Raw genomic sequence first — 17399 nt, 5'->3', positions numbered from 1 at the left:
AGTGCAGAGGGTCAAGAGAATCATGGTCTAAAAAACTCAGGAGAAAGTCAAACATACAGCACAGCAGCTGATCCCTGTGAGATGCTGAGGCCAGGAGCACAGATTGCCTCCAAGAGTTAACAGAAGAGCCCAGGTCAGCTGGGAACTGGATGAACTCTTAATTGCTACAGAGGGGGAAAGAACAGGAGGCCCTGAAGGGAAAAAAGAAAGTTTGGAAGTGGTGGGAGATGACATTTAAGAGACCTCACTGCTACTTAGATCTCTTGAATACCCTGCAATTGGCCAAAGAAATTGGAGTGACTCCAGGTCCTTTGGGTCCCTTTGAGAAAATAGCTCAAAAATAACACACACACATAAAAAAAAAAAGCCTGAGAGGATTGACCCGTGCCTGATGCTGAGAGCAGATGCACCAGCAGAAACGAGAGCCTCTGGGAGCCCCTCCACGGTCCAATGTTCCTCTGATGTCCGCTGGCTCGCCTGGCACTGCTGAAGGGCATCAGTGCATCGCCTGCTATTTTGGACACCGCCCCTTTCCTGTGGTCATGCTCTGGGGCAGACGAGTTGCACGCAGGTTTGCAGTTAGCGCTCAGTGCTTGATTCACAATGCAGCTGTTGGGGGAATGGGTCGATCCCCTGCCCCACACGCTGGGTTAGCAGGCAGCTCCCTTGTACCCATTTAAGGACCAGGAGATGTGCTGCTGCCTAAAGCGCAGCTGAATATGGAAGGGCTTCATTTTGGAACAAAAGCTGTGAGCAGCTCCAGTGGAGCCAGGAGCAGATTCTACTTGGAAAAAAAAACTTTTCACTGGCGTCTGTAGTGAAAGGAACGAGATCTGGGTCTTGGTAGTGAATTGCTGGGTCTGGGAATGCTTGAAAGGTTTCCTAGAGACAACAGTGCAGTGCATGGAAATGTTTTCCATTTGCAACAGCACTCCTACCTCGTTCCTCTCAGTGCACCAACCTAAGCATGACCTTTTGGGGTCTGACAGCTAACAACCAGTCCTGGCTCCTGCCACTTCCTTTCCAGCCTACAATGCCAACTTCTTGTGATTCCTAAGCACGATTACAAGCCAGAAGGGGCTCAGATATCAAGATTATCTTGTATTATAAGAAGTGTATGAAAAAATGCTAAATCACACGCTTCAGAGTTGACATCAGTAACAGCTCTTGCAAATTATCCCTGGTCTCCGCACAGGAGGCTCTTCTACATTCCTTGGAGTTAAGTCTCAGCAGCACAGCAATTTTTATTTTCTAGTATCTTAGCAATTTTCCCAGAGAGAATGGGCAACATTAATTTCCTCATCCAGATAATAAGAAGTAGCATAAAAATATGCAAGAAGCGTTCATAGTAAAAACAAAAAGCACACATTGGAAAGAGCCAGGAAGCATTGGGGCTTTGGGATTATCTTTGTAGCTCCTTCCTGCCTTGCTTGTTGGCCTGGACAGACCACATGCCTCAGCTTCCCCCCAGTAAAGGAGGAGCATAACTCTCCATCGATTTCAGAGGGATTGCTCCCAGAGACTCCAAAGTACACGTGTGCAGTGGAGTGGGCATATGCATTTATGCTGCATTTATCTGGCACCAAGCCTACTCCATTCATATTTAGGTGACTAATCATTAATATGTTCATTTATTAATGATGCTGAAAGCCTTCAAGACAGTAGAAAACTCCCAGGCTAAAGAAGCTATGCAATTATGTCTTTAAAGCAATGCTATAAACATTTAAGCAGAGGATTTAATTCTCCCTGAAAATGACATGGAGCAATGGGACGACTCAGATCAGACTCTTGGAAACGGACTTAGTAATTAACTTGGTGTAAATTAACGAGCTTCAGTCAGGATTTGGAGACTTTAATAGCTGAGTGCTAGCTTTTGTAGCGACAGCTCCCAGACAGCACTTTGAAGTGGCCTGCCTCCTTGAAGTGGTGCAAGCTCCAGGATGGGGAAGCAGCAGCTATGATTTGCCTTACAATGGTACCCAAGCCCCCCACCCCCGGATCTGAGCCCAGTGCTACCATGCACTCAAGGCGAGACTGAAGAGGTGCCAGTCCAGCTAGATAAGGCAGACAAAGGAGTCGCATGAGAAACCGCCACAGGAAAGCAAGGACAATTTGGGCCCTGGTTTCCTGGGTGAAGCTGCTCGAGTCCAGGCTGCTGCCAAAGGCGCTGCTCTCCCTGCCACCAGCCCTCCAGCACAGCCTTTGTGCCCACTGCCAGGCCCAGCTCCGCAGGGCACAGCTCAGATCCGGCTGGCCATGAGCTGCTTCGCTGGAGCCGCTGTGTGGAAATGGACTTCTTCCCTTCCTTAGCCCAGAAAAAACCTTTACTCATCCCGCCACACAATGGGATCAGATCAGCAAAGCCATTTAGCTATTTTTAAATTAGCATATCCATAAAGAAGCTATGTCAATACAGTGCACTTCACGTCAGTGCGCCATCAGTGCTTCTACAGCTTGTCTGATGCTGGCAAATAAGCCTCCTGCAGCTCAGCAGCAGATCACAACTGGTGCAGCATGGGCAGACTACCGTGCTGCCATTAATTAAAAAAGGAAACTGGAGCTGGGTCACTACAGCCTAAACATAGATGAGGGGAAAACAAAACACCAGGGGAATTTTTACGGAGGCTGCCGGACACAAGCACGCCCTGTGGTCCTGTCTGTCTGTCCATCCAGCCATGCTGCTGCAGCCCGGCTGACCGCAGCGGGTCTCCCTCCAGGACTGCAGATGGGCAGGAAATATTTTTCCCATCCCACAAACATCTTCCTCTTCTCCATCAGGATGAAACCGAGATCTTTTAGAGTTCCAGTCTTATTTTGTGAAGAAACAGCCACATGCAATCTCGCTGTGTGGGTCAGTCCTTCCCTTTCCATACATTCTTCAGCCTTTGGCCAATCTCAATCAAGTCTGGCTGATGTGATACCAGCAATGTTCCTGCAAGTTTCAGACAGCCTGGGAGAAATGAGACAAAACACTTCTGCTACAGAAAAGCAGTCCTCAGCCACATAAAGCTCCAGTCCTTCTGGAAACCAGTTCGTAGCAGACACAGGAGCATTGGTTCTGCTGGCAGTGGGCACTGCCTGGCTTTGCTGCTCCTGGCAGTGTCTGCAAGGCCCTAATGCATCACAGCATGACTGGGACATGCGAATTCAAAGCCTGGCTCCAAGATGTGCTTCCTCAGACTACAATTCTTAACGTGCACCCAACCTGTACACCTACAGCCAGCACAGACACCCATTCTCTTGCCCTCGCCCACTACCATGCTGATAAAGAAAAAAAAAATAACGTAAAACAGGGGCCTGCTGGGCTTGCGCAGGGCAGGGCACAGGCTGCAGGCAGCAACCCTCCAGCACTCAGCGCACTGCAGCCCTCACCAGCAAGGAACTCAAAGGCCACAGTCACACCCGTTACCCTTCTGCAAAGCCCCTGCTGGGCCCCACCCTCCACCCAGGCCTTCCACCACCTCCTGGCACAGAGATTTCCTTGATTCATTTTCTCCCTTTGCTTGCCAACTTGCAGCTCTTTACCAGGCCTTTGCAGGTGGTGTCTCAGCGCCTAATCGTGCACACCACCTCCTGAATTATCTGAGTCCTGGAGGCCACCCCACAACAAGCATCCCTGCCAGAAAGGTCAGAGATAAGAAGAAGGTCCCTTTGTGCTGTTTCCCTGCCTGGGTTTCTTAGAATCTAGCTGCCTTCGAAAGAAGAAAGAAAATAAACAACTGCAAGTAAGTCCCAGCACTGACTCTTAACACCTAGGTGAGAGGAAGAGGTTGCCTAAGGCATTAGCAGGGCCCTACCCTACACACAGGGAAGGCAAAAGGCAGCACTGACTGCACTTCTAAAGGTAGCTCTGCAATCACAATTGCAGGCCAAGCAGGTGATCAGCTTGCAGGGAATATAAGTGCAGGACAAGAGAATCCATTCACAGACAGATGCAGTGCACTAGTGCACTTTTAACTGCTGCAGGCTGACAGAAAGTCCATGAACTGAACAGGCACACAGATCGGGTGAGATTGACTTTGGTGCTAAGAGCTGTACGAAGCCTGACTTACCTCCAAACCCCACGCCGGGGCTGATGATGGGCAAAAGGGACAGGACTCCAAGCACTCAGCTGGCATCCAGGCTAAAGGCACAGAGCAAAATCCACTCCTCTACCAGCCCTGAGCTTAGGAGGGACAGCAGCAGGGGACACAAATTGATTACTGCAACTGGGTGAAAATAAGCTGCATTTAATCAGTGACAAACTGGAAGGAACTCTGATGACAGCTGATGGAGAATTGAGATCATATGTACTGAATCACATCTCCCTAGGCTCTTGTATTTTAAATGTGCTTAACATTTTTTTTTCCTCTCCCATCACAGCTACTGCAGCTTAGGCCAACAGCGACAGCTTTGGAAAACCCCATCATTGCAGTTTAATGATGATGAATTGGTTAATACCTGTAATGTGCTTTGCCAGCTAGATTCACACAGGCAGCACAAATACTGCTGCTGCTTCTCGACAAACAAAACCCATGCAACACACATGTAGCTGCTAACCAGAACAAAACATAGGTGTCCCTGCCAGTCACACTGCCTAACCTCTTCCTCCCTCACTAGGGGCGGAGGTGAGGAAGATGAGCATCCAGGAGAACAGCTGTTTTGGTGCGTGTTCATCACTCCCTGCAGGGCTGATGTTCTGCATGGCCCCCAGCCAGCTGACACCATGCACGTTGCCTCAGTTTCCCCTTCTGCTGCTTGAGGTTGATGGAAGGAGATTTCATAGAACTCTGCATTTTTGTAATTGCTGCATTTTCACGTTCATTGCTTTTTCTTAATTATTGACTGGGCATATAAATACCAACTGCCCGAGGCTACAGCACAGAAAGTCAAAGGCCTACGTCACTGATTTATGAGACCTCCATTCAGTTCAGTTTGCCTCCCTCTGTAGTTCCCATGGGAAAAGTTGCTTTTCATTTCCTTTCCAAAATCTCATGTACAGCATGGCTGGGAGCTGCTAAACCTCTTTTTGCCTTTGCCACAGTTTTCTCCACCAACATGAGCTGGATGTGCCACTTCTCCCTTCTGCTGCACTGAATTGGGTGAAGAAGCAAAGGTGCCAAGTTAATAGGAAACATTGGCGTTGTGTTTTTACTTATGAAAGTGGTGACTAGGTTAAAAACTTGGGTGATCCAAAATAATACACAGTGCAGAGGAAGAAACTGGCACACGTAAGCACTAATGGAAAACATCCTAGAGGCACACAGCACCCCTGCTACTTGCATGCAGCTGCTACATCACCACTTATAGGAACTGAAATACTCAGAAACCTTTTGCTCCCAGAAAAGCAGGTGCCAGAGGCTGGGAAGGGAATCAGGAGAGCCCAGGCAAGCCCAAAAGCCTATGTAAATTGACAAATGCCTGCCTCAATCTTTTTGCTCTAAAATTGACACGACACCTTTTGCTTTGACTCCTTATATTCCTCAAGAAAATTCATTCCCCATCCCTCCCTATAGGCTGCTATGCAGCGATGCCAAGTGCCTGCATGAGTCATTTCAGGACAGAGATAATGATGCATCTCTAGGAGAGGAGACTCACATTCATCTCAGTGACAGCCATTACTGCAAACAATCAACCAGAGACACCAGAAACAATAACTGCATGCCCTGGAAGCTCCTACTTGGGTCAGCAGATTTACTCAGCTCTGTATACCAATTTGATAAGCATGGCAGCTGTACATCTTTCATTTTCAGGCATACACAGCATGAGATTACAGTTGATCCTACTTGGCTAATAAACTGAACTGTGCAATAGTACTTCTGAACTTGGTGGGGGTCTGGAGTTAAGAGATGCTACAAAACAAAGACCAGACTCCTATCTTCACAGTTCCAACCATCCAAACCATGGGCACCTCCTGCACTGATGGGTGCTCAGTCTGAGTGCTGCATGCCAAGGAGCAGAAAGGTCACCCTGTGGCTAACGACAGCAGGGCTACAGGGTGCTGTGCCTGCGTGCCAGCCACTGAGACAGCCAGACACAGAGGGCTCAGAGGGCTGGCATTTGCCGCCAGTTAGACCCTTGAGACCTCACCAATTTCAATGGGCTCACATGCAGTGTTAAGCAAACAGCATTCAGCCCCACAATATGCAAACTTAACTTCTGCCAGCATTTACAGAATCACAGAATCACAGCTGACAAACACATTAGAAGTATGTGTATTTATTTACTTCCTGCACAGTCTAAGTTAAGAAGGAGAAAATAGATGCTCAGCAACGATCTCTGCTCACCTGCTGAGATTGATGGTTGGATGCACAGCTGAGAACTACAGTGGTGCCTTACAGACAAATTTCCACTTCCATCTCCTGCCACTTCTTGCACCTGTAAAGCTGCCTGCCAAGACCCTGCAGACCCAGCTAGGTTCTTAAGGAACCTGTCTGGCTGTGCATATGGACACTTCTGAGCTCACTCTACAAACCACTTTGGATGTACTAAGCTGAAATGCATTCTGGAAGCAGAGATTATACTGATGGTCTTCAGCCATCAAATAATTTCGCTGTGTTTAGGCCCACCCTGCGTCCTGCATTTACCCTACAGCACTGCAAGCTGATAATTTCAAAGAGCTTTAACAGCTGCATTGAAAAGAAGAAAAAAACAACAGATGTATGTGAGACAGAAGACAAACGTGGCAGAAGCCCTTTGAAGACAGACAGTGGCACACAAAGCATTTCAGTGGTTATTTCCCTGCATGCACTGTCACAACCATGAATACGTAAACCCTTCCAGCTCCACTGCCATCTCTGCTGCTCTCACACCTCATTGCACATGCTGGTAGCAGTACTACACGTGCTGGCAACACCAAGATGCTCTAATCAGAACTGAGACTCTCCTCTGTCAAGCTCTGCACTTACTCTGACGGTGCTCATCATCTGGGTATCACAGACCTACATCAATCAAGCCATGCAATGCAGAGCAACTGACCTACATGTCAGTATCTTATCAGGCCAGGGTTGAGGAGGTGGCCTGAGCAGCCACAGCTGGCTCTGTGTAAGATGACAAAAAAGTGCTGAGATGCTTTTTGGCTAACAATGAGAAGTGTCACACCCCCAGCTGAAGAATTTGGGGATCTCTGCCAAATCAGAGACTTTCTCGGGTATTTCCAGTGGAGAGGTTGATCCAGGCTCTGATCATGAATTAAATTGAATACAACGGACAAAAAAAAAAAAAAAAAAAAAAAAAAAAGTCAGACCTCCCCTCTGTTAATTTTCTGGCTCAGGCTAGAAATTTAAACAGGGATAGTTTGAAAGGTACTTTCCACAAGCCTGAAGTCCATCTGTGCTTGCCTAAGCCCAGCTCCTCCATAAGACATGTGCATACAGAAACCAGATCTGTCCTGAAAACAGCAAATCCCCAAATCCTTGAGTTTCAGACAGATCACTTACAAGTGGAAAGCCCATGCAAGAGAAAGTGCCAGCTGCATATGCAAAGGAACACTGAGAAGCAAGTTTGTGCAAATGACTTCTGGGTCACACCAAATGGATTTGTGTGCATCTGCATGAGGCAAGGACCGGCTCCACTCTGCCTCCCTTGTGCTGGTAAAATGCCACTCACTTCTGCTGCAACTGAACATCAGAATGCAGAATGGAGCCCTCTGGAACACACTGTGCTCCACTTCTCAGGAGCAGTACGTGTGGCAGTAGGCTACAAGGCCACAAGGCGGCTGTTTTGGGCCTCAACTCATCCTGGAGTGCAGGCAACAGCGAGGTCTCTGCACTCGGACTTACCTCCATTGCAGGAAGTGGTGCAATTGGCTGCTCTGCTCTTTGTGCAGGAGTTTGATGTGGGCCATCAGCCACAAAGGCAAGATGAAACTGGACACAGCAACGATTAAGCAGGAGCACGTTCTACATGCAGCATGATTGGCTTGTGCTGTGTTGGAAAGAGCAAACAGGACACTATCTCACTGACCTACAGGGCTGTACCCTGCCTTTCATCTCCCGTTTGCGCAAGCTGCAGGTCCTGCATTGCCAGCACCCTTGCCACCCCCACCACATGTACAGGCAAGGGGCAGGAGGACACGAGCCAGTACTCCTACACCAGCTGACTTCTGCTCTCAGATAGGAAGTTGATAAAAATCTCACTTGGCTGCAGAAAGAAAAATCAGATTTCAAAACCTCTGCCAAAAGGCCTCCAGAGCCTAGCAGCAGACCTGGCACCAACCCTTGCCAGAAGGCCCCCTTCCCAGCTGCACCCGAGGCATACCCTGGTTGTGCCTTGTCAACTCTTTCAGAATGCTTTCCCCTCCTGAGCTGTTGCTTATATTCTCCTGTAATGCCTTTTTTTTTTTTTTTAAATCTTGGGATCTAGCACATGTCAAATCTGCTTTCATAAGTGAGTTGGGAGTAGAGGGGAGGGAGGAAAGAAGGGATAGGAAAAACTACTATCTTGAGTTAACATGCAGATCCACTGCAAAAGATGAGTGGAGGTGGGAGCAAAAATGAAACCTGGTGCAAGGTTGGATGGCAAAACCCAAGGCATCTTAGCAAAATGCTCAGGTCCCAGAGGAACAAGCCAGCTCCTGTGAGGTTGCATAGGCTCTCCCAGTTCTTGGTTCCAGCTCCAAAATCCTGATTCCAAGGACTTCTCGCAGAAGAGAAGACTTTTACTTTGACAGAGCATTGCATGCTTTCCAACAAATTTAAGCAGCCTCTAATTCATAGTTAGGGAACAACCTGCTCTCAGGGAATAGATTTCCTGCTTCGTGGAAGTCATCAGATTTGTCTCTACCCCTCAACACACACCCTGTGCTGCTGCAAAAGCTGCTGTGTGGCAAATTAACAAAGTCCTTCCAGCCAGCCCTAACCTCTTTGCAACACCCCTGCCCTGTTCCCACCCTACCCCAATGGAACATGCAGAAAACCTTGCAAAAGGCCCCAGGCACAGGACTTCCCAGCAGGCAGGATCTGTGCAACCCACCTTCCCTGCATACTGGTTGCCATGCATGTAGCATGGCCCAGAATAGGGCATGCTGCCTGGGGGTAAGCAGGTGCTCTGTGCTTCTCACCCTTCTCCCCTCTTTTCTCTCTGCATCTTATATCAGTCTATGATTAAATCGAGCCTGTTTAACCGTCACAACCAGATGTGGGGACCCCATTCGTTATACAAAAAAAAGGAAAGAAAAATGGCACGTGGTAACAGTTGTCTGCACGTGAAACATGGCCTGCAGCCCTCTGTACACCCCGAAGCCACAGGATCCTTGTTTAGGGCATGGGAACTCATTTTATCAGATCCTCAAAGACTCAGTTAAAACAGACCCTGTTGTAGGTTAGGTGGAGGAAACGCGCGCCCTGCGAGACACCGCACGCCCTCCCAGCTCTCAGCCCTCCTTGCCCACCGAGCCCCTTACAGCACAGACTCAGCCCTCCTCATGTCCTCAGACAGCTGTAATCCTTGCTACCCCTAGCCCCATAGATCCCATCCCTCTGGCCAAACCAGAGGGATTCACAGCCGCAGAAAGCTTGCTCCATGCCTAACCCTGCAGCAGCTTCCCCTGCTCCTCGTTGCCCTGAGCTCCAGTGAGTGCTTTTCATTATGATCTGTAGGTGTCTTACTGCCATCACTAGACTGGAGCCCTCAGGGGATTAAGGCTGAAAGCCCCTTGGGATTTGCACAGCAGAAAATGTCAATGAGCAGAGCCTGCAGCACAGCCAGGGCAAGCTAACAGGGCTTACAGAGAGCTTTGCACTCACAGAGGAAGAAGCAGAGACATGAGAGGAAGGAAAGGAGTAGGAAGGAAAGGAGATGATATCCATCCCCATGCCCAGCGTAGGGAGATGAACAGCAAGAGCAAGCAATGAAGCCTATCGTTGCCTCCCAGCTGGCGCAGGCCCTCAGAGACATGCTGTGGGCTGCAGGCCGTTGAGAACAGGGCTGTCATCTCCACAAGGCTTTATCAGCGGCTGTTTCTTCTTTCTTTCTGTCTTGCTCCAAATTCTCAATTCCCAAAAAGGGTGGGAGATGTCACAGAATCAGCAACACATCCTGAACAGCTGCTGCCACCCTCTATCTCTGCCGCACCCCTTGTCCCTGCTGCTTCTGGAGCCCCCAAAAATGCAAACTGCTCCGCCTGGCTAACAAGGCCCAAGCAGTGATGCTACACCGCCAGTCTGGAGCGCTGCAGATCTCTGATAGGATTCAGTTCTGGGTTCCCATTGGGAGTGATCAATTCAGGACTTCTGTAGACTAACAGCCTGTGGACCAGAGTCCTGTACAGAGGGTCAACTGAAAAAAAAAAAAAAAGTTGGTTTTCCAGCTTATGCTTCTTCCATGACAAGATCTGGAGGCTTTTTTTGTCTCAAGGAAATGAGAATAGGTGGGAGAGGATAAGGTTTTTCAGCACCCAAAGCTTTCACAGAGCAGCTGGTGTGAAACAGTCCTACATTTCCATTGCTACTGCATCTGTATTTCCAGGATCCCAATGGGAGGAAAAAGTGACTGTCATCAGACACCAAGCTCCAATGTACAGATAAAGGCATTTCCTTAAAGTGCGTTGCTCGGGAATGCCAACATTCTTAAAACAACAGATTTTAACAGGTATTTAAAGGTGATGGTAACCCCACTCAATCCCACTCTTGCAAAGCTAGACAACTGCTTAGCATTACAACTTTTCCAGTCAAATTACTGATTGTTCTTAAGCCATCTTCTTCCATTTCAAAAAAGTAGAGAAAAGGAAGTACCTTGCTATATGCAACAACCAACAGCCTAGCCAGAACCAGACACCCTTCTGAACCCAGTATTATAGTCATTGTGGCCCAGCAGCACACAGAAGAGCCTGCACTACATCTCCCACCACTATGGCGAGCATCTCCATAAGCCAGTAAAGCTTCTCAGTCCAACCCAGGATGGTTTCAAGAAGCAGTGTCCATGTGTGAGCCCCTGCTGAGGAATGGGGGCTCTTCACAACCCATTCAAACAGCTTTCCTGCCCTGCAGAAGTGTGAAGAGCTCCACAGAAGGATCCCAAGCCCAGCTGGATAAGCAAATGCGCACAACTGTAGCTCAGAAGTTTCCAAATTTACATTCTACCCACTCACAACACAGCTCATGATCGGCTTCAGGAATTACTTCTGCTGGCCCCACATGCTCCATGCCTGGGGACAACATAGACGGCTTCACCTTGCTCAGCAGGAGGAGACAGCCCCAGCCCGATCCAGAGAGCAGCAGGATCCCTAGACCCCGCTGGATCTGTGCCTGAGGGAGCAGGATTCCTCCCCCACCCCTACCCTGGAAGGGCAACACCCAATGTGTGGTTTCCTGAAACAACAGATATTTGTCAAAGACAGCAGCAAGAAACGCAAATGTGGTAAAGTGGCCTCTGCTGAGCTGTGCAGGTTGCCAGCCTTACCTTGAAGCATGAGCACTATCACCCCGTGGGGCCAGCAGCAGCACCTTGCCCTTTGCAAGATATCAAAGGCATGGGCAATGCAGCTCTGGCTCAGAGCAGACATGGCTTCCACTGGTAGGCTTTCCACAAAGGGAAGTGTGCAAAAAGCAGGCAGGAGACATTATCCTGGCCCAGCTTTACTGCTGACATCTGTCTTACCAGTGACCAATCCTACCTCGTTGTTCCAGCACCTCCTCCAGCAATGCTAAGACATCTACAGGTCAGACAGATGGCTGAGGTGAGGAGCAGGCACCAGCCCAGAGATGCTCATTCTGCTGCCCATGCCCTTGGCTCTCTCTGCCATGGCTGTGAAAATACTGATTTACAGCGTACTCCACAGCAAGGGACTGCATTAGTGCTTGCTGCACCCAGCATCTGGCACGTCCAAAGCAGCCGCAAACAGTTTGCCAAAGCAAGGATGGTGACACAGAACAACAGCTTGTGAACAAGACTGAGCAGAGATCTTATGCTCTCCAGAACAGGACCAGTTGTATTATCTATAAGGATCTTGAGAACAGAACATCACCACAGCTGACACTGTTCCTCTGCCTGTTTTTCAGCAAACTCTACATCTGTTGATCCTCAGTAACCAGCGTAGCCCATCTCCTCATCACCTTTGGATTGTAAAGTTTGAAGAAAACAGAAGCAGTAAAATGGAGAACATCTACTGAGTCACAAGTGAGGCAGGAAAAGCTGACCTGGAATCTGCAATAGTTCCTGGCAGCAGAGGCTCTGGACAGCCTGGAAGTGTGGGTTTACATGCTTGCTGGGTTACATACAGCACTGACTCAAACACAGCTTTGAGCTTGTGGGATGGGAACGAACAGTTTTTACATCAGCTAAATAGCATTACAATAAAAAGTCCAGTGGATATCAACCACCCTGGGCCCATTTTAACCAGTAAAGATGCTCTGACATTCCAGTTAGGCCAAAAGAAAGCTCCTGGGAGCTCCTTGCTATGGAAGACTCACGTTAATGTAGTGCAATCCCCAGACACGTGGACTCTGCAGCCCCTATAGTAAGGCTGAGGGGAAGTTGAGTGTGACAGGGAGAGGCAGGGACCCTTTGGGGCCCAGCTCCAGCACTGTCAGTCAGTGCCATACAGCACAAGCCTTGAATGGGTAACAGCACCTCGCTCACTGCCTGAAGAAAAAAAAAAAAACACCACACATTTCTGTGTCTAGCTCTGCAGCTGACATCTGAACAACAGCATTATCTTCCAGACAAAGCCAGAGCCTTGACATGTTAGGGAGCACAGTGCACCCTTGAGAAGCCTAATTGCATTCCCCTGTACAGAGGCACACCTTATTTCCCCCTCCAACTCCACTGACCTGCATTTCCAGCACCTGGGTGGTGCATAAAGAGCGCTCCACCACTGATGCCCTCTCCCCCTGTGGCTATTTGTGTTTCTATGTGGCTTGATGAAATGGCTTCAAGCTTTACTCAGAACTCTGGGGCTGGAACACCTAACTCATGCACTGAGATGGATTCTACACTCTGGAAACTCCATCTTCTACACATGTAACATCATTTACATCATTTTGAGATATGTATGCAAACTCCAGAAGCAACCCTGCAGAGCTGCACAGATCCTCATCTCGCAAGCCTAGGCAGGGCAGTGCTTTCTGCCAAGACATCAGCCTCTTCCACCAGGAAGCAACAAGTCCGCAGGGTATTACTTCACACAAGTATATTGCCAACACTAACAGCGCTGTTGCATTAGAGAGAAGAGTATTTGTCAATAGTAGCAAAGCAGCCTCTCTGCATTCAGGTCATGATCTCTGCAAGCCATAGGCCAATATCCTTAGGAGAAACATTCTCAGATGGACAACTTATTCCCTCCTCACCCTTCTCCTGTGTATCAAGTGCTTGTCACCATCACACTACACAACAATCCTCGCATAGCATCAGTCAAGGGACTTAGGGGCTTCACTTTTCAGAAACAGATGGGCACAGGGAAGATTTTAGTGACATCCTGACTGCAGGGGGCTGTAAGAGTCTAAATGAATTCACTGCTAGCTATTTTGGTTTCTGACATAAGCCAATGAGAAGAGCACATGGTGACAACGTGCCCTCTGGTGGCAGCGGTGCTGGGGCGGGCAGAAGCACATGCAAAAGTTCACCCCACCTCACCTTAGCAATTACCACCTACCCATCTCAGTTGTTGCTCAGAAACACCAGGCTCCCACGCCAGCCTCCTGCAGGCCCTCCAGCTGCACCAGCACCGCCCAGTTCAGAACTGAAAAAGCCTTGGGCTTTCCCTACCGAGGAGTGGACAGTCATTCATTCCCATCATTCTTTACAAAGCTGAATTTCAACAGGCCTCACAGCTTCCCCCTCCCCTTCCCCGCCCCGGACTATCAGTATTAGAATAACTATTCAGCTGTAGCTCACTGAGGTTTAGTACGTTTGTCTGGGGTGACACAATAAGGGCTTGGGATTCCCACCTCCTACACCTTCTTTGAAATAATCTGCATGAAATTCTGTAAAAACACGTGAGCTTCTTTCCTTTCTCAGTTTGAAACCAATCTGAAAGTGCTTCTTGTTGCAAAAGGAAGTGTTCCAATCTCTGGGAAAAAACACCACGCTCAGGAAGACGCACAGACTCCCACCATCCTGCATTTTCTTGTTTTGCTGCCAGCTGACCGATTTCACAGCACTGCAGAGGAAGCTGGCACCATAAACTGGCAAACATTTCCAGCGGCAGTGTCGATTCCCACTCCACATGGGCTCCAAAATAAGGATGTCACCCTCCACCTATGGACACGAACAGCCAGCATGGTTCTGCTCGCTTCCAGATTCCTTCTCTTTCACATCGGACCCCTGGCAACATCTTTCAGCACAGCCCTGAAGCGCTCCTTCTTTCACTACGCCTCTTTCCCCTCGGCTGGCCAGTCTCCTCCAGTGGCTGCGAGCAGCTGCTGCTTCACACACACAGAGAAACCCTGACATCACAGAGGAGCCAGACCTTTATGGAAGCTTCTCCCATCCCACCCCAGCAGGCAAAGGGAAGCCGTGCATAACAGAATGATGTACCCACGCCATAATATGGGATGCAGCACCTGTGATTTTAGGAACTTCTGCACATATTTAGTTGAGGGGAGTTCCCCAGGCTCTGGATTTTCAGCTTGCTACCAAGTCCAGCAGGGACTGCAGTACTCTGGGAAGCTTGCACCACCACCAACAGTATTCTAACATCAGCTGGTGCATTTCATCAGTTCTGAGAGCATCTCAAAAGGCATGCCAACTCTTACTGATGGGACAACGACACGCAGAGGAGCATAGAGGCTTGTGTATGGTTATTCAGCAGGCTGGCTGCAGTTAGGACTAGAGCTCAAAATAACAGTGCTCTGCACCAATAACCAGAGCACCCAGCCTCCCCCAGCACTGCTCACTGCAGGGCTTCCCCTGCCACCCCCTGCCTGGTGTCCAAAGAGACAGTTTTGTTTTCCAAAGTTTATGATACTTCAGGATGGGGAAAAAAATATTCCCAAGAGTAAAACAAACCACAACAACAACAAACAACAACACACAAAATCAACAAAAACCAAGCAGGCAGCACAGGGCTGTGAAGTACTCTCATTTATACAAGAGCTCCCACACGTGAATAAACCAAGTAATGCAGCCATTGAAGATGAAGGTCAGATGGAGGCAGTGGGAATCCAGGCTAAGTGACCACCAACACCCAGGTGGGAACAGGGCAATTCAGAAAGACTTAAATAACTTGCTGTGAGCTGCTGACAGCTGCGGAGTCAGAGAGCCTCTGCAGGACTCCATCCTCCCTACAAGCACTGAAGGCAGAAACACAGTGCCCTCATTCTCTATAACTGCTCAGCATCTCTTCTTTCTGCCTCCTAGAGAAACACCCTCAGCTGCTTGGGAAGACAGTGGATGCCCTCCATCCATACTGACAGAGACAAGCATAATAAAGAATCTGAAAGTCAGCTGGGGCAGGAAGAATCTGTGCTGCTCTGCAGATCAACAGACAGGTCTCCAGAGCGGGAGAGGAGCATCGGGCCTTGATCAGTATTCTATAGGATTGTCTCTATTTTTTTTATGAAACAGATAGATATGTAAACACCTGGAGGCAAGGAGTCAAACCCACAATTCTTTCTTTTCATGCAAATGCTATAAATAACATGGTAAGAAGTGACATTACAGAGTACTGGAGACAAGAGATCAAGAAGAAATTGTCCTCATGCACGAGGACTCACCAGGAGTTACAGATCTGCCACAAGTCGCATTTATAATAATGCACCTTTCCCAATCTCAGTGAGGTAACTCAGCTAAAGAGTATCTCCATCAGTCCCCTTGTACAGACAGGGAAGCAAAAGGATGTGGGAGAGCTAGCAGATGGGAACAGCACACCAAAGTCCCGAGCTGCACGCATCTCCAACCCACAATTCACCCTCTGATTCCGCAATGGGCTCCCACCGGCGCTCTCTTCTGCCTCAAATATTTCAATCTCTACCTTCACACCACTCATGTCGTTTTGTTTTCTTTTTGCCCTTTGTCTGAGCATGATGGCTGGCATGTTATACTCTGAGAAGGAAACACTACCACTCATCAAGCAAAAGCACCTTTCTGCTTGCTTCCATGTTTACACACCCCCTGGATTAGTTACAAGAAATGAAACTGACTGCACAGAAAGCTTAGACTGAGGGGCACGAGTCTCTCCTGGAGCCCCATTGATACTGAGCCATCCACAGCTCCCCATCACTCCTGCAGACAATTCCAGCTCAGCCTCAGCCTCTTCTCAGCGGTTGCACTGCACTGCTTTCAGTACAGACCTGCCACTCTCACACCCTTTCCTCCCCAACGTAGCTCAGTCACCCCTCAGCAGTTAACCAGCAGGTTACAGCTTCACAACACGAACCATTCCCCTCTCCATCTCCTCAGGCTTCCTCAGCCCCGTCAACCCACTCACCTCAACCAAGACCTCCAGGACCAGCACTTCGCACGCAGCCCTCAAGGGAAGCTCGTATCGGCCTCCAGGCCCGGCGGGACCCCGACAGACACACAGGCGGCAGGGCGGTCCCCGGTCACAGCACGCCAACGCCTTCAAGCACGGGGACCACGCCGTAGCCGTCACAGCTTCGCCCTCCCCCCCTCGCACTTCCAGCCTTTTAGAAGTGCCTCCTACCTTTGATATCCAGCAGCTCCCCCTCCCGCACGACGCTCCCTCGCACCCATCCTTCCCCGCCCGCTCTCGGCTCCACGCGGCCGCAGCCCTTGTTTACGCCGCGCCCCGCGGAGGGCTGAGCCGCCGCACAGCGCCGGAAGCGCGGGGCGGAGATCGGGCTGAAGGTCCGCGCAGCTCTCAGCGGCGCAGCTCTCAGCGGCACAGCCCGGAGCGCTGCCGCCCGCACCGCCGTTCGCTCTTCCAGAGGCTCGCGACGGGAACGCCGCTACTGCCGCTCGTTCTCCTCGCTCCCTCTCGAGCGCACCGGCAGAGCTGGGATGAGCCGCAGGCCCCGCGCGCCGCCTACAGCCCCCAGAGTGCACCGCGCGCCTCGAGCGCGGCCCCGGCGCCTCGCACATGCGCATAGTGCTGTATGGCTCCAAGATGGCCGACGCGGCGCCCGGCGGTTCCGGCACGGTAACGGCAGCTCCTCACCGGGCCGCGGGGTCGTTACGGAGGGCATCCCTCCGACGAACCGGGCGGAACGGCAGCGGCCTACGCCGGCCGAGGAGCCCAAATGACTGCAGCCTGCCAGCGGCGGCCTTTAGGGGGAGCTGAAGAGAGGGAGGCGCTGATTGGCTGGATGGCTGGGCGGGGGCGGGGTTTGGTGGCAGACTTTGATTGGCCCAAACTCTTCTGCTGGAATTGGCGGAGAGGGCCGCGGGGCGGGGTTGGCCGCGAGGCGGCTTTGTTTAAAGGGACCGCGCACGAGTGGGAGGGCGGGGTTGGAGGGGGGAGGGGTGCAAGGTGATTCCGTCCGTCCGTCCGTCCGTCCGTCCGTCCGTCCGTCCGTCCGTCC

At 50.1% G+C, this 17399-nt stretch overlaps 2 protein-coding genes across 3 annotated transcripts in view; one reads left to right on the top strand and one right to left on the bottom strand.

The window, feature by feature from the left end:
• The window catches only part of CCND3 (cyclin D3), a 37866-nt gene extending 21230 nt beyond the window's left edge, over positions 1-16636 (bottom strand). Inside the window, exon 1 of one of the 2 annotated variants that reach the window (XM_042833545.1) lies at positions 16562-16636. Coding sequence is in view for 1 of the 2 variants with exons in the window: in XM_042833544.1 (XP_042689478.1) it covers positions 7761-7766 (6 nt within the window). In the remaining variant the exon portion in view is untranslated. Of the gene's footprint in view, positions 1-7760; positions 7906-16561 lie in introns of those variants that run through there. The other variant, XM_042833544.1, reaches the window with a different exon arrangement.
• Positions 16637-16948: 312 nt separating this feature from the next.
• Positions 16949-17399, top strand: part of TAF8 (TATA-box binding protein associated factor 8) — a 6409-nt gene continuing 5958 nt past the window's right edge. The window contains exon 1 of the mRNA XM_042833815.1: positions 16949-17017. Within this exon, the coding sequence (XP_042689749.1) occupies positions 16958-17017 (60 nt within the window). The 5' untranslated portion in view covers positions 16949-16957. The remainder of the gene's footprint in view (positions 17018-17399) is intronic.

Source organism: Centrocercus urophasianus, unplaced genomic scaffold, assembly GCF_019232065.1.
Source record: "Centrocercus urophasianus isolate 14NV4802_14NV808 unplaced genomic scaffold, USGS_Curo_1.0 seq_42, whole genome shotgun sequence".
NCBI classification, from domain to species: domain Eukaryota; kingdom Metazoa; phylum Chordata; class Aves; order Galliformes; family Phasianidae; genus Centrocercus; species Centrocercus urophasianus.
This window is presented reverse-complemented; position numbering and strand designations above follow the sequence as displayed.